This window comes from Pelodiscus sinensis, chromosome 8 (assembly GCF_049634645.1).
Source record: "Pelodiscus sinensis isolate JC-2024 chromosome 8, ASM4963464v1, whole genome shotgun sequence".
NCBI lineage: Eukaryota > Metazoa > Chordata > Testudines > Trionychidae > Pelodiscus > Pelodiscus sinensis.
The window spans coordinates 39,353,888-39,380,363 of NC_134718.1; the positions used below are offsets into that span (position 1 = coordinate 39,353,888).

General features: G+C 43.3%; 1 protein-coding gene across 7 annotated transcripts in view; it reads left to right on the forward strand.

Annotated features, from left to right (window-relative positions):
• The window catches only part of STAMBPL1 (STAM binding protein like 1), a 68,536-nt gene that overhangs the window by 36,630 nt on the left and 5,430 nt on the right, over positions 1-26,476 (forward strand). For 4 of the 7 annotated variants that reach the window (XM_075935095.1, XM_075935098.1, XM_075935097.1 and 1 more), the window contains exons 2-9: positions 9,390-9,470; positions 11,030-11,247; positions 12,442-12,517; positions 15,176-15,271; positions 18,781-19,120; positions 19,727-19,851; positions 20,975-21,112; positions 23,601-23,713. In XM_075935095.1, coding sequence (XP_075791210.1) covers positions 9,390-9,470; positions 11,030-11,247; positions 12,442-12,517; positions 15,176-15,271; positions 18,781-19,120; positions 19,727-19,851; positions 20,975-21,112; positions 23,601-23,713 — 1,187 coding nt within the window. The remainder of the gene's footprint in view (positions 1-9,389; positions 9,471-11,029; positions 11,248-12,441; positions 12,518-15,175; positions 15,272-18,780; positions 19,121-19,726; positions 19,852-20,974; positions 21,113-23,600; positions 23,714-26,476) is intronic. The other 3 variants (XR_012905624.1, XM_075935099.1, XM_014572720.3) reach the window with 2 other exon arrangements.

Consider the following 26,476-nt stretch of genomic DNA (forward strand, 5'->3'; position numbering starts at 1 on the left):
CTGGGTACTTGTCTGGCTCTGTCAATCTGTTTTTTTTCTCTTTTCCAAGTAGGTATTTAAATTATAAGTATGCCTGATAGATCCCGTAGGCGGTGCTTTTTTTGTTACAATACTGTGTAATGAAAATGGCCAACAGCTGGCTGGGCCGCATTTCTTAAAGGGGCCACGTCTCTTAAAAGGGCAATGTCGGCCCCACCACCTTTTCCCCTGCACTTTTTTTTTTTTTTTTTAACAACAAAAGCACTGCCTGTAGGTGTTTGTCTGCGGGATTGGAGCAAATCTGTTTGTATCTTAGGGCCTGGCTGTAAGCAACTGATTGGGAAATGTGCCTTAGATGGAATTTAGAAGCATTAGGTAAGTATAATGGTCAATAGGTTTCCAGTATAAGGTGGTGGAAATGTGGATGTCATTTAATTGTACTGTAGTGCAGGGGTGGGCAATAATTTTTGCCTGGGAGCCACTTCAAAAAATTTTGCCCCTCTCTCCCCACTAGGCACCCATGCCCTAAAAGAGGCTTGGCACGCTCCCCCACCCTCAGACCAATCAGGGCCTGGGTGCGGGGGAGCGCGGGAAGCCTCCTCCTGCCCTGCGAGGAGCAAATGGCACTTTGAAGTGCTGCAGGCTCATCGCAGGGCTGGGGCAGGGCGAAGGAAGTTTCACGCAGCTCCTTCGCCCCAGGCCCTTATTGGGGAGCAGCAGGGGTTTCACCGGCTGGATACACCTGCGTGGAAGGCCGAATCTGGCCTGCAGAGGCAAATTTGCCCACCTCTGCTGTAGTGTCAAGGAAATGGATCTCTTGTGTGGACTTGTCCAGGTTATGATTGATGTTGGGGTGGAAGCTATTGAAATCCCTGCGAAATTCTTCAAGGGTCTCCTTCCTGTAGGTCCATATGTTGAAGATGTCGTTAATGTAGTGCAAGCACAGTAAGGCTGTGTCTAGACTACATGCCTTTGTCGTCAGAGGCATGTAGATTAGACACATACGCAAAGTCAAATGAAGCTGCGATTTAAATGATCGCGGCTTCATTTAAATTTACATGGCTGCCGCGCTGAGCCGACAAACTGCTGATCAGCTGTTTGTCCGCTCAGCGCGCTAGTCTGGACGCTCCCCTGCCGACATCAAAGCCCTTTGTCGGCAGCCCCGTTATTCCTCGTGGGATGAGGTTTACCGGGGCTGCCGACAAAGGGCTTTGATGTCGACAGGGGAGCGTCCAGACTAGCGCGCTGAGCGGACAAACAGCTGATCAGCTGTTTGTCGGCTCAGCGCGACAGCCATGTAAATTTAAATGAAGCTGCGATCATTTAAATCGCGGCTTCATTTGACTTTGCCAAAACAACAAATCTACATGGCTCCGTCGACGGAGCCATGTAGTTTAGACGTACCCTAAGAGTGCTAGAGGGAGAGAGCTGAGGAAACATTGTTTGAGGTCAGCCGTAAAGATGTTGGCATGTTGTGGGGCCATGTGAGTGCTCATAGCTATGCTGCGGACTTGAAGATACAAATTGTCCCCTGACTGGAAATAGTTGTGGGTGAGGACAAAGTCACAGACCTCAGTCATCAGGTGTGCGGTGGCCTCATCAGGGATAGTGTTCCTGACAGCCTGTCATGTGGAATGTTGCTGTAAAGAGCTTCTATATCCACGGTGGCCAGGATAGTGTTTTCAGGGAGATTACTGATGTTTTCCTCAGGAAGTCCGTGGTGTCTTGAAGGTAGCTAGGAGTGCTGGTAGCATAGGTCTGAGGAGAGAGTCAGCATAACCGGATAATCCTGCTGTAAGTGTGCCAATGCCTGATATGATGGGATGTCTGGGATTTCCAGGTTTGTGGATCTTAGGTAGCAGATAGAAAACTCCTGATTAGGGATTGCCAGGGGTAGGAGGGTGTTTGTATAGATTTGGTCCCAAGTAGTAGCAGGGAGTTTCATGAACAGATGGTCTAGAGGGTTTTTGGGGGTTTTTTTGGGAGGGGGGAGCGTTCTTTAGTGGGATTAGAAGAGAGAAGCATGTAGAATCTGGTGTTGGTGAGTTGTGTGGCAGTCTTCTGTTTGTAATCTGTTCTGTTCATGATGACTACAGCACCCCCTTTGTCAGCATCTTTGATTATAATGTTAGAATTGTTTTTTAGGCTGGATATAGCATTGCGCTCTGCAGGACTGAGGTTATATGTTATAGCAGTGGACACCAACTAGTAGATTGGGATCTACTGGTAGATGCTGGAGCCTCTGACGGGTGATCCTGACTGGTTTGGCCAAGAGGCTACCAAGTGTCAGCAATTTGGCTGTCCCTTCCCCCACTGCTGCGCATCTCCTGCCCTTTGCCTTGTTGCTGCTCCCCGGGAGCCTCCTGCTTTCTGTGCAGGGAAGGAAGAGGATGGGGTGCTGATGTCAGAGTGCCCCCTCTCTCACCCTGTATAGTATCTCCACAGAACAGAAGGGGCACAACAGGACTTGGGATGGAGTTTGCTGGCTTCTTTTGGGAGTGGTGCAGGGCCAGGGCAGGGGTGGGTCTGCCTTAGTCCCACTGCACCACCACACAGGAGCCACCTGAGGTAAGCAGTGTCCAGCTTGAGCCAGCTCCGAAACCGTGCCCCAGTCATGAAGCTCCTCCTGAATCCAAAGCCCCTCCTGAACCCCAAGCTCCTGTCCTAGCCCTGAGCCCCCTGGACCCAAATGCCCTTACAGAAACTGTACCCTGTACCCCCTCCTGCATCCCAACTCCCTGCCCCAGGCTAAGCTCAGAGCCCCCTCATGCTCCAAATTCCTTAGCCCAAGACCAGAGCCTGTGCCCCAACCCTCTGCTCCTGCCTGGTGAAAGGGAGGGAGTCTGGGGGGGGGGGGAGGACGGAGTGAGCAGAGGTAGGGTCTTGGAGAAGAGGCACAAAGGTGGTGGGACAAGGGTATTTGGGTTTGAGGTAGATTCTGGATTTCACTTAAATTCAAAAGTGATCTTGTGCTTAAAAAGTTTGGAGACCACAATGTTATATGTTGTTTGTTGACAATGCCATCCCATGCAGGTTTGTGGAAGTAATCAATATAGAAGTCAAGACTCTTGTTATGTCTGTCAGGAAGGGTCCACATAGAGGCCTTCCTCTTGTGGAGTTGGGGGGGAAGGGAGGGGAGAGGATCTTGACAGTCAGTGTGTTGTTCATTGGTGTGTTGGAAATATTCCTTTAGATGGAGGCAGTGAAAATAGGCTTCCAGATCATCACAGAACTGAATCATATTTGTAGGGTGGTAGGGCAGAAAGAGAGATTATATTATGATTATATTGGTATCTTAAATTACCAGAAAAGATTATAAAATGAACTAGAAATATAAGTGCAATCATCCCATCCTGTAAGATGGAAAATAAGGTTCCAAAATCCACACTTGGAGAATTGTACCATCATTATTATTATTGCTTGTATTACTATACCATCTAGGAGCCCCAATTATGGACTACGACCTGATCTGCTCAGGCAGTTTCTCAACCAGTGGTACGAGTCCCCTTAGGGGTACTCGAGAGACATCTGGGGGTACGTCAATACAACTGAAATTTGGAGAAACTGGAATTTTTGTTTGAAGTTTTACAGTGCTTTAGTCTTTTTGTACTTTTTATACCCCAGAATTTCATCATCCACCTGGCTATGACTAAGTTGTTTAAAAAAATATGTTGCAATGGTAGGGGGAAAAATTGTGTATCAAACTGTAGGTACTGGGGGTATTTATAATTTTTTTAAAGGGGTACTTTATAGAAAAAAGGTTGGGAAACACTGTGCTAAGGCGTTATCCCTGAAGGGGAAATTGCCATGAAATTGTGAAACCAGCAAATCTGCAAGGAAAGCTGCTTCCAGCACTGCAGGTCACTAGCAGCCTATGAAGTGTTCCAGTCCCTCCATGCTGTTCTTTACCCCTTTATTTTTTCCCTGAAAAATGCAGATCCTTTTCCTCTTAGTAGAGCTACAGCGCACAGTTTGAAGATTAATTTTGCAAGTGGTATTTTAACTTCATTGATTCTAGTAGCACCATTTCTGATAGTATTTCTGTTGCTGAGGGTTACTACTGTTTTTATCAATGAATTCAGATTTCACTTTACAATGACTGGGATTGCTGTTCTCTTAGCAGTGGTAATTTTTCTTTTGCCCATTAAGCCATTACTTCTAACAACTTTTTTCCATTTCATCTATCTGCCTTTGTTAGCAATTGTTTTTAGTAGCTTGGTTTAGCAATCTATAAATTGAGCATGTAGATACCACAAAACAGATGAAAAACGGAAACAAATCAGGCCTCATAAAGTTAAGAATGTATGGAAGAATCATGGAATATAAAGATAATTTTAATATGTTGTTTTTAGTGTCCAATATAGCAAACGAAAGGCCTGTGAATTACACTGGGTGGAAGTAAGAAAATCAGTAATTAATGAGTATCTAGTTTTACTATCATGGCTAAACAGTGCAGCTGAGTAAAAATTATGTTGTCATTCTTCAGATTGCTGATGACTTGTGTGCCAATTGCAGTATTGCAGCTGGATATCAGAGCTCTAGGACACACTGTAACAAACCTTTCTTATTGTAACTGCAGAAATATCTCTGTTGAAGAATAATTCTTACAGTGGTAGCAGTGGTATATAAAATGTGAATCTGTTACAGAACTATAGAAATCTGCAATTAGAAAACAGTAGGGCTGTCGAGCGATTAAAAAATTTAATCATGTTTAATTGCTAATTAATAGCGTGCACTGCCCCTTTGAAATGCTGCCGCAGCATTTCAAAGGGGCAGCATCGTGGGAGCCCTGGATCAGCTGGAGTCCCCACTTGACCCCAGGCTCAGTACAGCTCCCTTTGGAAAGGCCACCCTGGTGAAGTCCCCAGCTGACCTCGACTCGATGCAGCGCTGCCCTTTGCAAAGGCCACGGCAGCACTTCAAAGGGGCAGCGCAAGGCGGAGCCTGGGATCAGCTGAGCACTCCAGCTGATCCCTGGCTCGTAATACGCTGCCCCTTTGAAGCTCCAGACGGGCACTTCAGAGGGATAGCATAACGCAGAGCCCCCTTGATGCGCTGGAGTGGCACTTCAAAGGGTCAGCGCAACGCAGAGTTGGGGATCAGCTGGAATGTCCAGCTGATCCCCAGCTCCTGTTGCGCTGCCCCTTTGAAGCACTGGACAGGTGCTTCAAAGGTCCAGCACTACATGGAGTCCGGGGTCCGCTGGGAACACCAGCTGATTCCAGGCTCCTAATGCGCTGCCCCTTTGAAGCGCCGGTGCGGTGCTTCAAAGGGGCAGTGCAGCATTAAGTCCTGCGATGAACGTGTTCAAAAAATTAATGCGTTGATCCTTCCCTGCGATAATCGCAGGCATTGATGCACATCAATTGACAGCCCTAGAAAACCGGTAAAATAGATGATCTTGGACCAAATTCTGAACTCAGTTGAACTGCAGTAGCTTTCTTAATCTGAAGAATTGAAAACTAACATCAAAGTGTAAGTAATGGAAGAGCTTATTTTATTACACCCTTTTGGCTGCTTTTATGGGAAAATCTATTTTAATTTCACGGACATATCCTTGTAGAAGTCAGGTTGAATTGTGTGTTTGTAAATTATAGCACAGAGAGCTTTAATTGCTTGCACAAACAGCACCAGACCTGTGCACCCAGCACTGCACATTGGGTCATGTCCATGTAGGATCTCCCCCTTTGTGCATAACCTGTACCACACAGCATGGCTGCTCTGCCAGCTGAATGGCTTCTGCAATGGCAAATGAGCACAAAGGAGGTGGAGGAGACAAGATAGATGTGAGTGGAGATTGGGATGAAGCATTTTGTCCCTATTCTGGTTCATGGAAAGTAGGTGAAATGAATATGACTCTGACCACTATAATCTCTCTTGTATTGCTCACCAGCTTTCCGGAGGGGGTGGTCATAGGGACTGCTGGAGCTCGAGGGAGACCCGGCTAGTCAGTTCCAGTGGTGGTGTGCTGCTGACCAGGAGCACTGTGTGCAGAGCCAGCATTGAGACCAGGTTCTCTAAATAGATTCCTGCGGGATCATCCAGACTTCTCTTCCCTCTAAATTAACAGAACACTGGCAGTGTACCCCCAGAGAGCTAAACGTGTTAGCAGACTCGGCTACTGTCCGAGATTAAACACTTTGGAACACAAAGATTTCAGCCTGTTTAGCGCCATGGCAAACACACTAGAAAATCCATCAGTCGTGGCTCATGGACAAAAGCTTTTGGATATTCAAACACAAAAACTGGTATCGTTTTCCAGGATAGGTTGTAGATTGTCAATGATGGGTTTAAGTTGGAGCCTGTACGTCATGACCAGTGGTGTTCTGTTATTTTCCTTGTTGGACCTGTCTTGAAGTAGGTGACTTCAGGGTACTTGTGTGGCTCTGTCAATCTGTTTCCTCACTTCCCCAGGTGGGTATTTAAGTTTCTGTTCTATCAGGGATGATCTAGACGGTACTGGGTCCTGTTTTGAGGGCAGGAGACTGGACTCGATGATCTCTCGAGGTCCCTTCCAGTTCTATTGCTCTATGATTCTATAAGTGGTCGGCCACAACAGCTGTTGTTTGCATTCCTTGGCAGAGGCACCAGTTAATTGGTCTTCTCAGGTCCCTCTCCTTCACTGTTCCTTCTCTGGCAGAGCAGCACTGGATGGTCTGTCTCATCACACCCTGCTGGTGTCATGTGGTTAATTTCAGGTTCACGTGTAAAGCTGAGATATACAGGACAGGTGGCAGATAGTGGAAGGGGGCGGAGATGGAGGGGAGATGGGCTGTGCAAAAAAGTGTACATGAAGGAAGTGTAGTATTGGTAGTAGTGTTCCATGGAAGGGGTGATGGTGGAATAGCTCATGCCCTCATTATTTTGTCCACCAATTAGGCTTAATTTCTGGTCCCACCTGCCTCTTGTTTACCAAACATGATCTTACCACAGTCCTAACACAGTATCAGTAGATCTTGGTTTAAATCAATTTAGTCTATCTGCTTCTCACATCTTTGTCTGAAACAGGCTGTTGCTGTCTTTATGCTAGCTGAATCATTCTGATAGTGACCACTTATTCCAAAAGCCCATGTTTACATATAAATAGCCATCTTCTGTGCAGACTGAACTGTTGGAATGCACCTGTTGCTGTTTTGATTATTTTCAAATAATCTATCAAGGCAAGATTTTGTGTCCCATTACTTAAATTTTCACAAAGTACTCTACATTATTAATGTGCCTAACTCCTAGTGAAATTTAGAAGAAGGGCACCTAGCTTCCTTCAGCTCCTTTGAAATGCTCATCTAGCCTGTACCTTCTGTAGAGCAGGAAAAAAAATTGTGATTATACGGTTACTCAAACACATTTTAACATCCCTAGTTAAAGGAATGTCTGTAGGGAATAATTGGCCTGTCTCCCAAGGTCTGTGAGAGAGGGGTACTGTTTTCCAGGATAGGTTGTAGATTGTCAATGATGCATTGGAGGTGTTTAAGTTGTGGCCTGTAGGTCATGACCAGTGGTGTTCTGTTATTTTTCTTGTTGGATCTGTCTTGAAGTAGGTGACTTCAGAGTGCTTGTCTGGCTCTGTCAATCTGTTTCCTCACTTTCCCAGGAGGGTCTTTAAGTTTTAAGAATGCTTGATAAAGATCATGTTAGTGTCTGTCTGTGTCTGTGGGATCGGAGCAGATCCGGTTGTATATTAGGGCTTGTCTGTCAACAACAGATCGTGTGATGTGTTCTGGATGGAAGCTGGGGGCAAATCTAGTCAAAGGGAACAAATGGATTAGTAAAGGAATTTACAAGTAAATCCAGGACAAAACAAAATAAGAGAGAAAACAGACCAATTAGTAATTGAAATGAAATTGTTGATTCTAACTTTAGCCATGTTTGACCGTAACCATTTTAAAGGATGACCTAATATTAGATATGATTAGCCTTTAGAAAAACAAGAAAGAGACAAAGACAGGAATAATGAGTCGCAGAAAGCATAACCAATTATTTATTTGTAAAAAGGAGAGAAACATATCTCCAGCACTGGGAAAAAAAGCAGTGGGGCTGTTCTGACTTCTACCAGGATTCGAACAAGCCTCTGTGGAGAGAGAAGCCCCCAGTAAGTCTTTGCTGCAACTCCTCTGAGTCTGAGGCTTCTCTGCTGAACTAATCTGGCCTTTAGATATTTATAATATTCATTTTCTATATCACACACAACCTTTGACATTCAAGACCAGTCTTCTAGATCAATGTTTCTCAACATTGTGGTACGAGTACCCTTCGGGGTACTCAAGAGAAGTCTGGGGAGCTAGATCAACACAACTGAAATTTGGAGAAAACCGAATTTTTGTTTTAAGTTTTACAGTGTATTATTATTTTTGTACTTTTTATACCCCAAAATTTTATCACCCGCCTGGCTAAAATTAAGTCATTTAAACAAATTGTGTTACAATGATAGAAAACAATTTTGTGTGTCTGAAAACTGTAGGTACTGGGGGTGCGTATAATTTTTTTTTTTAAAGAGGTACTTTATAAAAAAGGTTGAGAAACACTGTTCTAGATGGTGCACTGAAGTGTTAGGAATTAGAGCACCCACCTCAACAGCTTCAGATTCTTATATAAGTACAACTTAATGAATCATTTCCTTGTCAGAAACAATTTTTGCTGATGACCGCAGCACTTTTAAATATTTGTCTTTACAGTACTTTTTGTTAGTATTTGCTTTTACTGAAATGTTGTGTTAAATTGCAATCAATCAGCATGTAAAATTTATGAGTTCCAATCACTTCTTGCAGTCAACTTGCAATCAATCAGTGTTCTAGACAGTTCAGCTGGTGCTGGAAAGATTTATTTTATGTTTAGTTACTAAACATGTAGTTTCCATATTTAAGCTAGGACAGTTGCTGGAAAAAAAGTGCTCAGCTGGAAAAAAAAAAGCGCTCAGATTCACACTGTACTTTTATCATGGTATATACTGATGGAAAAATAAATGCAGTTATTAGTCTTTGAACTTTTGGTTTGAACTCTTTCCCTCTCCCCCTCACTTGGTGTTTGAAAGATATTAGTTAATCATTTAAATTGCATGTTAACAAACTGTTAAATCAATTTATTTTAAAATTACTTAATTAAATGTTATATTCTGAAGCCACTTATAGTAACGTGTTTATTAAAACACACATTTGGACTTTATTTTGTTGTGTTTGATTTTAAACTGACATGGCTCAAGAACATAGATGTTTGAAGATATTTCCAGTTAAAATGACTTCATTATCCTATTTCATATTAGCACATGGTGACAATCAGTGGATGTGTTCTGAAGTTTCTTTTTGACTAATAAACCATGACTCAGGGGGCAACTTACTGCAGCCACTGAACACTGCATTAATTTTCCTTCCTTCTCCCTCTGCACCCTCTCCCTTCATTTTGTTCTTTGTTTCCAGATGGAGAGATTGGAAAGAAATAGTAATCTTGGTTTGCAGACTGTCGGCAACATGGAACAGCCTTTCACTGTTAGTTCGTTGGTATGTATTACATTTTGATATTTAAATGCTTGGCACCCTGACTTTAAAAAAAACAGCAAACTGTATGATGCCACTCATGCTTGTTGTGTGGACTGGTGGTTCAAGGTTTTTTTACAAGGTTCCAGCCACCATAACCCTGCTACCTCCCTTATTCTCTGCCCAGCTGCTTCTTACTATGGAGTGTGGCAACCTGGAATTTAAATATTTAAAAAAATATTATACTTGATACGTTTGGTTTGTTGGGGGTTCTTTGCTTTTTTAGTTAACTGTGCGCTTCCTCCTGGCATGTGTATATTTACACATTCTGAATTGAAAGACTAAAGCATTTAAAATATAATAAGATGAAGCAGTTTCTCAGCAACAATTTCAAGTAATCAGAATATTTTAAGTAATAGTATGAAAGAGAAAATGCATTAAGCCTTTTTAAAAACATGGCTTTTCTTGCTGGCTTCTGTTCCTGTCCTGTCAAATAGCTTTAGTTTGCTCAGCTGTAAATGCAATACTTTAATCCATAAAGTTAACATTGAAATGAACTTCCTGCAATTTCTGATTCCTGTTATCAGACTGCACCCAATAGTAAATATTATATCCAAAGGTAAGGACTTGACTGCACTTGAAATACTACAGCGCAGCACTGCTGTGGCATTTCTAATGTAGAGACCAACTGTATCAAAAGGAGGGCTTCTCCCATTGCTGAAGGTACACCACTTCTTTGAAGGCGGTAGCTAGGTTGACAAAAGAATTCTTGTGTTAATCTAGTACTGTCTACACTGGGAGGTGGGGTAGTGCTGGCATAGCTAAGTTTCTCAGGGATCTGGATTTTTCATGTCCTCAGAACAGGAGTGAGCAATAAGGGGCCTGTGGGGCACATGCAGTTCACTAGGGTTAGTCCCTGGCAGGCCAGCAGACTCTTTATTTACCTGAGTGTCCGCAAGTACAACTACTCACAGCTCCTGTGGGTTGCAGCTCTCTGTTCCTGGCAGATGGGAGCTCTGGGTTGCGGTGCAGGCTTGGCCTGCTTCCCAAAGTTCCCATTGGCCAAGAATGGCAAACTGCAGCCAACAGGAGTGGTCAGGGGCTGTACCTGCAGACTGCATCCAGCACAAAGACCACTTATTGCCCATCCCTTTCTTAGGAGATGTAGCTTTGCCTGGGTAAGTTCCCAGTGTAGCTCAAGCGTAGGGAGAATACTTTAAATGTCTATAAAAATAGGCAAATGTCTATACAAATTGGACAGTTGATGGGAATTCATATCTTGGCAAATCTAGGAAGCTGTCAAATCAGGCTTATTCCTTGGTTTGTTTCACTCTGATTAATTTAATTTTATCTTTATCTTATTTCAGAAAATATGTATTTTAACATAATTTATTTGTTGTTTCTAGTGCCATTGAAGAAGCACGATAAAGCCTTTTTGTTGTTACTAACAATTGGGACTATTTATTGATTGATTTATATTTGTTTAAATTTAAATTTCCCTTGGTATCTTGAACAAAGTCATGTGTTAATGGGGTCAGCCATCCAAGGTGAAATGTAACCTGTGATATGTTGCTTGTTTTCAGGAAAAGCTAGTGGCTATGCCTGACCACACGGATGTTTCAGTGAGCCCAGAGGAGCGAGTACGTGCCTTAAGCAAGCTTGCCTGTAACATCACAATCAGTGAAGATATTACTCCACGTCGTTACTTTAGATCCGGAGTGGAGATGGAGCGCATGGCATCTGTATATCTAGAGGAAGGAAACCTGGAAAATGCTTTTGTTCTTTATAATAAATTTATAACGTAAGGAGAAATCTGTACGGTTTTTTTTTTTTTTTACCTAAATGATTCTGTTGGCTAGATTGATTTGGTAATTTTACTCAGACATCAAATAGGCCACAAAAAAGAGGAGCTTTTTACTCTCTCATTCTACTCCTCTTCCACACAAAGATTAAACAGAATTTTTTCCTGAATGAAAGAGCCATTTCAAAAGGTCCCGTGCATGCTTACCATGTGATTTTTTTCAAAAGGTCATAACTCCATCAAATTCAAAACAGATTTCACCAGAACTCTCACTTACTTCCTGAAAGCTAAGTCTACATCAGATTTAAACTTTCTAAGAAGCCAGATTAGCTGTAGAGCTTTAAAAAAAATTAAATATATAATGATGACTGGACATTTTCCTCACTCTGTCTGGTATCCTGATTGTTCAGACATTGTTGCATTTTTTTTAAACAAACACATACAATTTTTGGGAATAGATTTGGGCATGGAAATTTCCAGTCTACAAGGTGAACTTCAAAGAAAGCTATGGATGGCTGGAAATGGAATTATCCAGTGTGCATCCTACATGTGCAATAGATATTGATTTGCCTACTACATGCACAATAGATATTAATTTGTTTCATCTCACAGCACAGGCTGGTGTGGTCTAAAGTGGGCTGCAGTAATGCATGTCAATCTGGCATGCCATGACTTCACATGAAGTCTTTATAGACTTTCTCTGTTGGCAGCTTCCTCTCCTATACCTTTGCCAGGCTATCATTATTTCCACTGCAGTAGTTCATGAACATACACAAAATAAAGAATATTCACTGGCATGAAGAACTTAATAAGACAAGACCTAACAAGTGTGTTCAGAATGAAAAAGTAATGGAAGGACAAGGGTGATGCTGTTAAGATTTTGTTACAAGGTTAGCTAGTGCCCCGCATGGTGATTTCTGTTGCCATGTTCTAGTTAGTCCCTTTATTATCCATTGCTACCAAAGAACAAGGAAGAGTGCAGCCAACGACAGAAAATGATATTATGGGGGTTAAGATTTGTGTCATGTAAATCAGTGCTGGAACTTCAGTGACATGGTTTAAACCCGTGAAAGTGTAGAAAATGGCTTTAAATCAAATTGGAATGCAGTGTTCAAGAACATCTGTGATATGCAAAACTTATTTTCCTCCCAACATAAAAGCTGTTTTGGAAAATATGTGTGTTTAATTTTCTAGTTTATTTGTAGAAAAGTTGCCTAGTCACCGAGACTATCAGCAATGTGCAGTACCAGAAAAACAGGATATTATGAAGGTACTACGGCTTTTTCCTGGCATTTCTTAAATTGCTCTCCAACTAAACTGCTCTTTTCTCAATACAAACAAATGCACATGGAACCAACCCAGCCTACAATACTAAGTTCCTATAACTAGCTCCATTAGCAACAAAGTTTCATTTCAGCTTAGTCACTTGATCATTTCTGGGATAACTAATTGCAACTCCTGAAAACTGGTATTACTGAATAGAACCAATATTGTAGGTTTTTTTGGAAACTTAGTTACATATATTTCTAAATGTAGGGTCGTCAGGTTGGGAATTAGGGGAAGAGGGCCTCAGAGGTGGAGGTGGTGGTGCTTACCTCAAGCAGCCCCTGGATACAACGGGATGTCCCCCTCCAACTCCTACTCATAGGAGTAGTCAGGGGCTCGGCATGCTACCCCCACCCTAAGTACCAACTTTGCAGCTCCCATGGGCCCCAGCCCTGCCCTACTCCAGATCTTCCTTCTGCCCTCCAAACCCCTTCAATCGCAGCCTGGAGCTTGCTTCTATAATCCAAATCCATCATCCGCAGCCCCAACCCAGAGCCCACAGCCAAAGCTTTCACCCCCCCTGCACCTCCAACCCACTGCCCAGCCTGGAGCCTCCTTATGTACCTTTAACTACTCATTTTTGGCCCCAGCCAGAGCCCTCACCCCACCGTGCACCTGAACCACCTGAGCCAGCCCAGTGAAAGTGAGTGAGCGAGCAAGCAAGCAAAAGAGGGTTGGCGGCTATAGTGAGCAGGGGCGGGGACTCAGAAGGGGCAAGGCAGAGGTGGAAGCTCAAAGAAGGGACAAGACGAGTGTTTGGTTTTGTGTGAGTAGGAAATTAGCAGCTCTATCTAAAGGGTACATATGTTTTAAATACATTAAATTAAAGCATGTTGCATCTTATCTTTTCTTCCATTTAAGTGAATGGCCATTGACTTGAGTGGAAGCTAAGCATTAAGAAGTCATTTGGAATCATTAGCGTACTGTATGTTATCTGTTTAACGTGTGCTTATAAGCCAAAGTATTTTCTACTTTCCTTAATACTAAGATATGTACTCCATTTCCTTTTTATGCTTTTCTCAGTTTTTCTGCTACTATATTGGTTTCATCATTGCTTTAATTGAAGGATAAACTTTTAAAATAATCCCTTCCTCAGTTTAAAATACTGGCAATTGTCTGTTGATATTCATTGAAATATGGAAAACTATCTCTTCTGCCAAACCCTTTACCTTATGGTACCATTCCACAGGGCATTCCAAGTGAAGCCAGAAGGAAGTGCAGGTTGCAGCTCTATAAACTGAGACTCTCTGGTCTGGCAGGGCCACAGGTGTTCCAGGATCAGATAGTTGTGGCACATAGCATGGGAGGGGAGCACAGATGGGGGAGCTAAGCAGTCCAGGGGGATGTCAGGACAGGGGATGGGTCCATCAGCAGGGCAGCCAGAAATGACTTTTCCTGGTCTGGCAAAATCCCTCATCTGGGACAAGTCAGGTCCTGAGAGTGCTGGACCAGGGAGGTGCAACCTGTAGCTGCTTTCTGGTCTAAGTGTGTACTGTGACATGGAGTAGCACCTGTGCACTGATTTGTATAAACTCAAATTAATCTGGCAAAATGCTACACTGTTGTTAAATTTTCCATTTTGTTAGTTATTTAAAACACCCCCACACCTATGGGGACAAGTTATTGAACTCAGTAGGAGTAATTATGTGAGTAAAGCCAAGCAAGAATGTAAAGTGCCATGTGATTGAAGTCAATCATTGTAAATGCAATACATTTAATAATGTCTCTTTTGAGGCTTGGTCCACATCATTTTCTTCCAACTAGGGTTGCCAGGTGTCTGGTTTTGAACCGGACAGTCTAGTATTTGAGCTTTCTGTTCAGGAAACAAATTGAGAAAATATAAATGAGAAAATATAAATGTCCGGTATTTTCTAAATAAGATGTAATGTAGATTGTGATGTAATGTCAAGTGAGTCTGGTATTTTTGTTGAAACCATCTGGCAACCATACTTCCAACTCTTGTTCTGCCTTAGGCCTTGAATTAGGAGCTCATCCCGATTCAGGAAGTGTACCCAAACACATGCTTAAATTATGTTAATCAATGGGATTAAGTACATGCTTAAGTACTTTAATTAAGGCCTTAAAATGTGCAATATCAAAGACACCCCCCTCCCCCTTCCTGCAGTAAACTCTCCATAGGCAGAACCCTACATCTGAGTGGAGACCTAGGCTCCTTCTGGACAACTCATTGCAGGATCTAGGCCAAAACTGATTTGAAACCTAGAACTAGATGTCATCTGAGCCAGTAATTCCATTGTCATATGTCATTTATGTCTCTGAGGCATCAGTCTGGTTGGAAAAGTGACTTTCCTTTCCTAAAAGAAATCTGTTGTCCAGATCTCAGCTGGTTTAAACTGGCATTGCTTCAATGGATTGTGCCAATTTATAACTGTGGACATGGCCTTATATATTTGACATGCCTGTAATTTAGTGTGTTTAACTTTTGTTTTGAAATGATTGCCTTTGAAAATCTGCATTCCAGCTGGTGTTCCTTCCCAGCTAACTGTTTGTTTGTTTGTTGTTTGTTTGTTTGTTTGGAAGGCAGGAAAGCAGTTTTACATTTTTTTTTAACTCTCCTCTCCTCCCCCTTAAATCTCAAAAGAAACTGAAAGAGGTCGCATTTCCAAGGACAGATGACTTGAAGAAGGATCTTTTAAAGAAATATAACGTGGAATACCAAGAATATATGCAAGACAAAGTAAGTCTTAGCTGAATTCACATCTAATTTTTAAAACATTATTCGTATTAATGTTTACTTATAACTAACTGATTTAATAAGTATTATAGAATCAAAATTCAAATAAAAAGCAGTTGTATGAGCAAAAAAATCAAAATGTTACTATTGCATAATAGTTTAGGCACTATTAGAAATTGGGTCTTTTGAATCTCTAATAAACCAGTGATTTAAAAATAAGTGGTATATATGTGTGGTTATTTAGAAATAAATATGTAAGTGTTTTAGTATTTACATAATAGAAATACTTACTGTCTGTCTTTATCTACTGCAGAAAAAGCCTCTATTGCAGTTTAGTACGGTTTGGTTAATACTATTTTATTTGAAAAAGTAAGATACTGTACTAATGAGTATTTAAATAGGCCCCTTTTCCCCAAAGAAAAAGAAAAATTAGACCACAAGACAACTAGTATTCACTTGAACTCTGACATGCATCAAGGCATTGTGAAAGCTACAAAGTTAGGCTAGGTTCTGGTGGATATGTGGGAGTATTTAGATTGCTATTTAAGAGCTCAAAAGTCATACTCCCTCTGGGTATGTCTACACTACAACGTTAATTTGAACTAACTTAGTTCGAATTAGTTAATTCGAACTAAGCTAATTCGAACTAACGGATCCAGACTAAAAAACTAGTTTGAATTAGCGTTTTGCTAATTCGATCTAGCATGTCCACATTAAGTGGTCCCTGAACCGGGCTTAAGGATGGCCGGAAGCAGTGCCGGCAGGGCATCAGAGGAGGACTTAGAGCGTGGAGATGCTGTCTCAGGCTAGCCGAGGGCTGTGCTTAAAGGGTCCCGACCCCCACCCCGGACAGATAGTTCTCAGGGGTGCCCCGCTTGCAAAGCAGTCCTGGCTTGGATTGCCCGGACTACCCACACTGGGCACATCACACCACTCGGCCATCAGCCCGGCTGCACTTGCCGCAGGCTGCCATCTGGGGAGAGGGGGCAATTGGGAGGGCTGCAGGAGAGCTTCCACCCCCAGAAGCCCACAGAGCCAGCCCAGTCCTCCCCATCGGGGGCTCGTGCCTCATTCCTCCCTCACCTCCTTCCACTTACCCCTCCCTAGCCCCTCTTCTTGATGTACAAAATAAAGATAACGTGTCTTCCAAAATGGAATCTGTCTTTATTGAACAAAACTGGGGGAGACTGGGAAAAGGAGGTGGGAGAGGGGAAGAGAGAGGCTGGGAGAGGGGAGGGCAACTAAATGATCAGGGGTTGGGAACAGGTCCCATATGAAGAGAGGCTAAAGAGACTGGGACTTTTCAGCTTAGAAAAGAGGAGACGGAGGGGGGACAGGATAGAGGTCTCTAAAAGCAGGAGTTGGGTAGAGAGGGTGCATTCAGAAAAGTTCTTCATTAGTTCCCATAAAGAAGGACTAGAGGACACCAAAGGAAAGGAATGGGTAGCAGGCTTCAAACTAGTAACAGAAAGTTGTTCTTCACAAAGCAAAGAGTCAACCTGTGGAACTCCTTGCTGCAGGAGGCTGTGAAGGCTAGAACTAGAACAGAGTTTACAGAGAAGTGAGATAAAGTCATGGAGGTTGGGTCCATGGAGTGGTATTAGCCAGGGGGTAGGAGTGGTGTCCCTGCCCAAAGTTTGTGGAAGGCTGAAGATGGATGGCACGAGACAAATGGCTTGGTCACTGTCTTCGGTCCATCCCCTCCAGGGTCCCTAGGGTTGGCCGCTGTCGGCAGACAGGCTACTGGGCTAGATGGACCTTTGGTCTGACCCAGTAAGCTCAGGGCTCAGGGTCAGGGGTCTCAGTGGACCACCTTGATTCTCTTGCACACCTGCTCCTGGGTGGCCAGGCTGGCAGCTCTCCTGCCCTAGACGGCCACTTTCCTGTGCCTAGTGCGGAGATCGTGGACGAGGTCCACGATGTCTGCACTAGCCCAGGCGGGTGCCCGCCTCTTGCGGTCCTGGGCGAGCTCCCGGGAGCCGCCAGCCTGGTCCCGGGAAGAGGGGGAGGGCTGGGGGGCATCGGGTGGGTGGCTCGATCCATGCCAGGTGCAGGGTCTGCTGTCTGGGTGCTGGCAGGCTTGCACCTGGCACGGGCACCGTAGCCAGCCCGTGCCCCTTTAAGAGGTCCGGAGCCGGAAGGGGGGCAGATGAGTTTCCCTGGTGTTGGCCAGAGTGGCCACCAGGGAAACCTGGGGAGGGCTAGCCTCCCACTAGTTCGAATTAAGGGGCTACACACCCCTTAATTCGAACTAGCTAGTTCAAACTAGGCTTAATCCTCGTAAAATGAGGTTTTCCTAGTTCGAACTAAGCGCTCTGCTAGTTCGATTTAAATTCGAACTAGCGGAGCGCTAGTGTAGCGCCTATGAAAGTTAATTCGAACTAACATCCGTTAGTTCGAATTAACTTTGTAGTGTAGATATACCCTCAGTGTCTAATGGAGTCACTGAGCGTAGCATTTGTAGTTTAAAAACGTGCAGTGGAAAGAGGTAGAGGACGTAAGGAATGCTGTTCTTTCTCCTGCAGTATGTCTCTTACAGTTTGGAACAAGAACCCATGTTCCCATTTATAATTTGTTTCTGAGGTTTTATTTAGTTTTCGATGTTAGTCATTGATGAAGTATCCATATTTTACATTTGAAAATTTGTGTTGCTGTCCCTTTAACAGAAGTGGGGAAGGAATGTTGGAACCTGAAGGTTCCCTGCAGTTTGTGGAATAGCAGTTGGGGTTGGGCATCTGGAGGGAGATGAGAACACAGTGAAGACCTTTGTGACCGAGTCAGAACAACAAGCAGTGTGGAAAAATGCAAGGTTAAGAGTTTCATCTACATGGAAAACTTACATTGGCACTGCTCCGCATGCCTGACAGGCGTAGCTTTGAAGACCTATCACCTGGTATAGGCAGTACTAGTCAACGGAAGAATTCCTCCATTGGTGTAGCAACCGTCTCATGGGGAGGTGGATTAAGTATAGTGATGGGAGAACACCCTTCCTGTCATTGCAGTGCCTGTGCAGCAGTTTAAGTATAGACATACCCTAGGTTTTTGGAAGCAGTGCAAGGGAACTTAAAGTGAGTGAAGAAAGGAAAAAGGCAGGAGAAAATGCCATAGAGGGAACTTTATTGTGAAATCCACCTGAAGATATGTGTCCTTTTATAAAGGCTTTTTGTGCTTCCGAATTAAAAAAATATATATTTGTTTTTAGACTGCAATTATCTCTACCAAATTATAATTGGGTTAGGGGCATATATTATCAGTAGTGAGGTAAATGCATAATGTGTGAAGAGGCGTGCAGAATGGAAGATTTCGGTCTTCTGTCTCATGTGTTGTGTTCATTATTTTAGAGCACTTTAATGGACACAATTGTATTGGGCAATGTGGCTAATGTGTTCCAGACAGTATCGTTATTGTCCAATGATAACTGGTTAATCCATTTGGTAGCTTTCCCCTCACCATTTTGTGACTTTTTTAGTACTGTCTAAAGGATTTTACCCTTTAATTTACATACTTTGCAGAACAAGTGTAAAGCTGAATTCCTAAGGAAACTGGAGCAGCAGAGATTGATAGAAGCCGAAAAGAAGAGAATTGCACAGATGCGACAACAGCAGCTTGAAACAGAGCAGTTTCAGTTCTTTGAAGATCAACTTAAGAAGCAAGAACTAGCCCGAGATCTGAAAATTAAAGAGAATATGGTTGATGGGAGTGTGCTATCTTGCATTTCTATGCATCAGAATAGCTCCTTATCCACCACTTTTTCTGACAAAGCCAGTAAGAATGATGCCTCTGTTTCTGCTAGACAGTCTCTTTCAGTAAACCAGGCATTAAAGCCAGCAGCCACTTTAAGCACTGTTCAGAGTAAGTGCCATTTGGACTGTAATTCTCTCTACTTCTCTTAACATAGCATATAATATAGAAGGGCCCGACATGGCTTCAGCCCAGTGCGGCTTTGCCCTGACCCCTCCCAGGGGCAGGGGGGAAGGGCAGGGGGAGCCTCAGCCTCTTGGAGTGTGGGTGGGGGGAAGGGGGAAGAGCCGGGGCAGCCTCGGACTCTCCCTGGGGGCTGACACTAGGGGAGCCAATGGCTGAGACCGTTGGGGGGAGGGGGGACAAGGGCCGGGAAAGCATTGATCTCTAGAGGGTGGGAGAAAACTGGGGCTGGGATGGCCTCGGCCCCTCCCGAAGGGGGAGAAAGAGCCAGGATGGCCTTGGACCTTTCCCAGCAGCTGGGGAAAGAGCCAGGGCAGCCTCAGCCCTGGGACCTGCCCGACCGAGAAAGAGGTTGGCAGGCATAGTGAACAGGGGGTGCAGCCCCCTTGTTCCGATTAAAAAATTCTTTTTGGCAAGTATGGCACTGCCTAGGTGTAAGTCAGTTCAGTTGATCTGTAACTGTCTAAACCTCTTAGATTAGAAAATGTCACACCAAAGACTAGATTATAAATGCTCTCTCTCCTTGTTTATTAGATCAAGTGGCCGAAGCACTCCGAGGTGTAGTTTTACCCACAGATCTTTGTCACAAATTTCTGCTGCTAGCTGAGGCAAATACAGTAAGAGGAATAGAGACATGTGGAATTCTCTGTGGAAAACTGGTACAGTTATATGATCACATTTGTATGGGGAAGGCACTTTGGATAGTACTGTTTTTTCTGTAAGGAACTGATATCAAAGCAAAAGCAGATCTGAAGTGTAAGAGCTAGTCTACACTACCATGCTACAGCAGTACAGCTCCACTGATGCAACTATAGTTCATCCGGTGAAGACATATGCTCTCGCATTGGCAGAATTACTTCACCTCAACAAGAGGCGGAAAGAGTGTTGCTCAGATGAGTGGCTTTTTTTATACCTCTGAGTGATGGAACTTACATTGACTTAAGCAGTAGTGTAGACAAGCCGTCTATGTGTAATATCTGTTTAACTATGTTATTGAATTGTGGTGAGCCGTTTGCATTGTTACAAACCTATTTGATCTTAATTTCCATAGTTATTGAGGTCATGTGCTGTTATGAAGCTGTACAATTAAACTCTATTACAGGATTTTTCAAGAACATTCCCAGGAATTCATCAAACAATATGAGGCTTAGTTATAAGAAAACTGGATTTTAAACATATTAGAAGCTATTGTCGGGTGTCATCAAATTCTACAAAAAAATCCACCACTTTCAGCAAATAAAACAAAAATCACTGCTCTTTGTTTTTACCTATATGCTAAATAATGCTTAGTGGTCAATTAGCTAATTTTGCAGCAGTACTTAATTATCAGGTTGTTGCCAGAGCAAGGGCGACTGCACCACTGAAGCTGATCCATAGACATGCAAGTACTGTACAGAGTATTTCTAAGTAGATATCCAAGTGCTTTAGAGACAGATAAAAGCCAAGAACAATAAAACAGGGAAGCATGTTGTGTTTCAAAGAAAGGAATCATATTTTTAATGTTCTTGCTTCCATTCTTAACAGACATCATCTCTCCTTTTACCATTTTTCTGTGCATACACATTTCATATATGTTTGTTGCTTTTCTGAATACTGATGTGATGAAATACTGGCCAGATTCTTAGCTGGTGTAAACTGGCATAGTTTAATTGAACTCAGTAAAGCTACTGCAATTTACAGCAGCTGAAGATCTGACCGGTTTTCTTCCTCAAGATTCATGTTCAGCATTTATTAATTCTAATACCCTCAATTCAAGTCATTTTCTTACCATGTGTTTTACAGACGCATAATGAATTTACTATTACTCATGTGATAGTGCCAAAGCAGTCTGCAGGGCCAGATTACTGTGACATGGAGAATGTGGAAGAATTATTCAGCGTTCAGGATCAACACGATCTTCTCACTTTGGGTTGGATCCATGTATGTATGCCTTATGGATCTTGACTTCTCTGTATTGGCTACATAGGCTATATAAAGCCAGCACTGGAAACTCCAGTGAAAGGAAGTAATTTGCATGATCTAAACTAATTTTCTCTCTCAGTCTTTCTGCTGTGGCCTGATTTGACATACAAGCTGTTTTTTGTTTCTAGGAAGCTGTAAAGTGTTTCATTGATACAGTAGGCCCAATTTTTCCTGTTCAAATTCTATTTAAGACAACAGAGGCTGTCTGTCTGTTGGCAGAATTTGGCCCAAAATTCTGTCTTATGTAAATGGTATTGAACGAGGTATACATGTCTGACATGTATTCTCAGAAAGGAAAAGAGCCGGAGATTTCAGGAAGTCCACTAGGACATCTCTGTTGAGTTTATATGGAATTCATTCAGCTGTTACAATAACACATGAGAATTTAAAATCCTAATATATACAAGATATAGTTGAATGCAGCATTTGGTCCATCTGTATGAGACATTTCTAAAACCATTACTTGGAGATTATCGAACTGTAGAGTTTGGATCAAGTAGTTTTGAGCATTGTGAGTTTATTCCAGGCATGGTGAGAAGGAAAAGTTGTGATATAAATATTAAAAAGTAGAGGGCTTGACTGAGTGCATTACAGAGTTTTCTTTGTAAATCAGTGGTGAAGAAGAATTTTTTAATGATAGCAAACACGACAAAAAGAAACCTGCAAGCAAAAGAAGCTTGAGGCTCTGTTTTATTAGAATAGCTCTTAGATTTTTTTTTCTATTGCAAATTAGGCTCATCTTGTATTCCATAAAATTCTAAAATGAAACACAAAACATACATATCTGTGGAAATGAGTAAATCACCTAAAAAGTTAACTTCTAATACTTAGTACATTAATGACTAAAATAATAAACGGTGAAGTAATTCCTGACTTCTTTAGAGGGTCAAGGACCTGAACCTCTAAGGACCTTTAATTTAAAAAATTAAATAAAAGTTTGTCAAAGTTTTTGAAATACAGTATCCCACTTTGACTTTTTCTAAGAAAAGTTGATTTTTTTCCTTTTAAAGTATTTTTTTGTTTAGCAAGTTTAATTTATAGTGTAAAAAATCGTTAATTGGAAACAAAATATTTGAAATTTCGAAACAAAACATTTCAGTTGAACTGGACTGAATCGTTTTGGTATTTTTTCCATTCTTAAACATTTTTAAGATTTCAATTTTTGGTCCTGATTTGGCACTGGATATTGTGTGTGTGTGTGTGTGTGTGTGTGTGTGTGTGTGTGTGTGTGTGTGTGTGTGTGTGTGTGTAAATCTTGAAAATGTTAATTGTGCAGGAAAACTGATTACTGTGGCCACTCTGCTCTGGCAATTTGCTATTCAATGTATGTTTGCATTAGAACCAAAGACAGTGGTGTACCATGTGAACACCATGTAAAATTTCAACTTGCTTCACACTTTCATTTTCACACTTTTTACCTTCTAATGAAAATTACTTTTAATTATGTTCTAATTTTTACTTTCTATTTGAAATATTGGCATATGATCCCATTTTAAGGGATTTTGAACAAATAACTTAAGTCCTTTTCTCTCTGCCTGCTATCCTATTATACTCACACATGCCCTTTCAGTCTAGCATTGTTTCTTTTCATAAGAACATTAATCTGATATTTATAAGAATTTAAAATTGTTTTTGTAAGCCTTCATGCACCTGGTGTTAGGAATTTACTTATGGGTGGTCGGTGAAGGGAGGGATGGGAGAAGGAAGCCCCCAGTCCACCTCCAGCCCTGCCCATTTCCTGCCCTCAGGAGGAAGGGCAACAATTCCCCCTTCCAATCACAGGGAGGGGAGTGGGTGCGCGCTCGCCATAGCGTTCCCAGCCCTGGTGGAAGGCGTATCGCACTGCACAGCATGACCAAGCCCAGCCCACCCTCTCAAACACCGGGGGAGGGAGGAGGCTAGACCGCATGGCACAGCATGGCCTTCCTCCTCCCTCCCCCAGTGCTCTGGGCCTGGAGAGGCTGGGCTGGGCTGGACTGTGCCGCACGGTGCACTGGGGAGGGAGGAGACAAGGAGCGTTGTGCTGTGTGGCCTGGGCCAATCCAGCCTCGCCAGCCCCGGAGCACTGGGGGAGGGAGGGCGAGTGCTGGGGGCAGTGACATTCTGCCCTCAGAACACCTACAGTAGGCACTGTGGGGGGAAGTGTGGGCAGAGCTATACCTAGCGGTTTGGGAAGGCAGAAACCTTCCCCCACCCTACATACCAGACACTCATGAATTTACTTATGACACTGTTGCGTTTAGTTTTTGCATTGTTGCAAAAGTTATCCTGAGAGCTTTATTATACTGGGGAAAAGTTTGGGTTTTAATAGCAAATAATAAAAACTGAATCCAGGGGAAATGCTAACACTTTCTCGTGTTACAAAATCCTGTTTCTTCTTGAATGGATTTTTTACCTTGACTAAGAAATACTTTCACTATGCGGAGCTTTCCCTTTCTTTTTGTAGACGCATCCAACACAAACTGCGTTCTTATCCAGTGTTGATCTTCATACTCATTGTTCTTATCAGCTAATGTTACCAGAGGCTATTGCAATTGTTTGCTCACCAAAACATAATGAGTGAGTTCTGTTTTTTTCTAAGTAATATTTAGCTCTCTCTCCCAGTCTGCTATCTCAGAAACTAGATCACCTGCAAAACAGCATCTGAATGTCAACTAAGGTGAAGGGGAGAAAAGGTTGAAGTATTTCCTTGAGTTTTGAATTGATCTAGGCTTACATTCCAGTGAGCCTGTCTGTACAGTTTTATTTTATTTTATTTCACTTGGTTTCCTATTTTAAAATTTTGTAAAGGGTGATGCTTCGCTTCACTCCACTTGGCAGGTGTGACCACGTTTGACTGATAGTGAGCTCTATGAGAAGTAGAACTATCAGGTGTCTCACTAAATCCAAACTGCACTCTCCATGAAGGGGAGGAGGACAGTATAAGTTTTTTAGCTTGTTCTTAGCAAAAAACACTAAAGTGATGGGAGCGTGGAGATAAATACAATACAAATAAATAACTAAAAACTGTTTAAAATACATTTTGTTACAGACCAAATTTGTAAAAGTATGTAAGCATTGCTCTTCTCAGCATTACAAGGTCTAAGGTCTCGATTCACAAGAGGCTTAGGCATTAGGTTTGCCAACTCTCCTGCTTTCACTGGGAGTCTTCTAGAATCATGCTCCATCTCCCGGAGGCTATTTCAGCCAAACTGGGCGGTTTTGGGCACTAACAGTCTGGCATGGCAGTGGAGCTAAGGCAAGCTCTCTTGGCTCCATGCCACTCCCAGATGCGGCCAGCACCATCCCTGCAGCTCGTGGGTGAGGGCATCTCCTCATGCTATCCCCACCCCAAGCACAGGGACGGTGCTTGCGGACAAGGGCCATGCACAAAGCACCCTAGCCCTTGTGACCTAGGAGCTACTGCCAGAGGGCTGTCACAGTTGCTTTTGGGAGCTGCTCGAGGTAACTGCTGTCCCCTTCACCTCTTCCTGCACTCCAACCCCCTTCCCTACCTAGAGCTTACACTAAAATTCCTCCTCATTGTGTGCATCCCACACCCCCTCCTATACACTAACCCTGTGCCCCAGCCCAGAGCCTGCACCCAATACCCTCTCCCTCACTCCAGACTGGTGAAAATGAGTGAGGGTGAGGCCTTGGAGGAGGGGTGGGACAGGGATCTTTGGGTTTGCATGATTGGACAGTTGGCACTCCTATTAGGCATTGCAAGGCTGAGGTTTGCAACATGCACCCTTGGGTCCCTTCTTGAAGCCCATGCTTGAAGCCCACTCAGGAAATCCACTGGCGGACAAGAGACCACTTGTTTACATTGAGCTTCTGCACACACATGGCCCTCCAAAGCTCCCAGTGGCCATGGTTCACTGTTCCTAGCCAATGAGAGTTGCAGGAAACAGCAGCCAGCACATCCCTGAGAGCTGCGGGGACCATGCCTATTGAAATGCTCAGTATAAACAAAACTGTCTCATGGCCCATCAGCAAATTATCCTGCTGGGCCCCTGCCCTAAGGCAATTCAGGGACCCAAGTTGGCTCCCTAGGGGGTGAATTAGGCGATAAGAAAGGGATTCTCAGAAGCCAGCAAACTGAGCTGGGAGCCACCTGAGATAGCCAGGAGTGAAATACAGAAGAAAAGGCAGGTGCAGATGCACAGAGGCAGTCAGAATAGGTCTGCATTGCAAGTAGACACCTGCAGCTCGTCTGTGCCAGCAGGATTTGGGCTAAGAAGCTGTTTAAGAGCAGTGGACACATTAGGGCTCAGGCTGCAGCCCAAGTCCTAGAATCTGGGCTGTAGCAAGAGCCCAAACTTCTGCACCACAGCCCAAGCCCAGGGGCCTGAGTCATCTGGCATGGACCAGCTGCAGGTGGCTCACTGCAGAGCAGAAGTACCTTGAGGTGCCAGAGGCTCCTATCTGTGTCTCTGATTCACAGCCTTGACCCCTCTGCTGGTGTTAGGTGCTAAAGAATGGGCAGTCTTTCCTAGCAGAAACCAGAGTAAGTACCATTCTCCCACCACTGATTATAGCCCAGGGGTTAGGGTGTTCACTTGAGATACGGAGACCTCAGTTCTAATCCCTGTTCTGCCTGATTTGGATTAGGTTTTCCATGTCCTAAGCACTGAGGCTATGTTTACACTGCTATGTTATTTCAGGATACCAGAGTATCCTGAAATAGCTGTCCCTTGTCTTCACAGCAAGTCTGTTATTTTGGGCTCACTATTCCAATAGTGTTTCACAAGGAGTAAGGGACGTTTTGGAATAGTTATTTTGAAAATTGGCACTGTCTACACAGCACCAAATTACAAAATAAGCTATTTCAAAATAAGATATGCAATTTATCGTAGCTCAAATTGTGTATCCTATTTCGAGCTACTGTGCAGTGTAGACTGAGTTATTTGGTGTTCTGGGTTCCCCTTAGAAGCAGCATTAGTGTAAGAAACTGAGACAATATAGTCCCTTGATTAGGGCATACACCTGGGATGTAGGACAGTGTGTGGGGGGCAGGGGAGGTGCAGGAGAGTGGGATCCAGGGGCCTGTTCTTCCCCCCCATTCTGAAATTGAGGGCATTCATTTCTGAGGTAGGAAAGCTGGGTTCAAGTTCCCACTCCAAATCAGACAGAGTGGGGAGTCTAACCTGGGTCTCCCACATGCTAAAGGAGCAACCTAACCTCTGAGCTAATGGGTATGTTGGGGGATGTGTGCTCCCCAGCCAGTTCTGAAAATTCCTAGCTGTCCATTGTGCAGGTTGAGTGTAATTGTAGCACACCTTCCAAATGAGGTCCTGTAAATGAGGTAAAACCTAGTGTGAGAATCCCACCAGAGCTCAT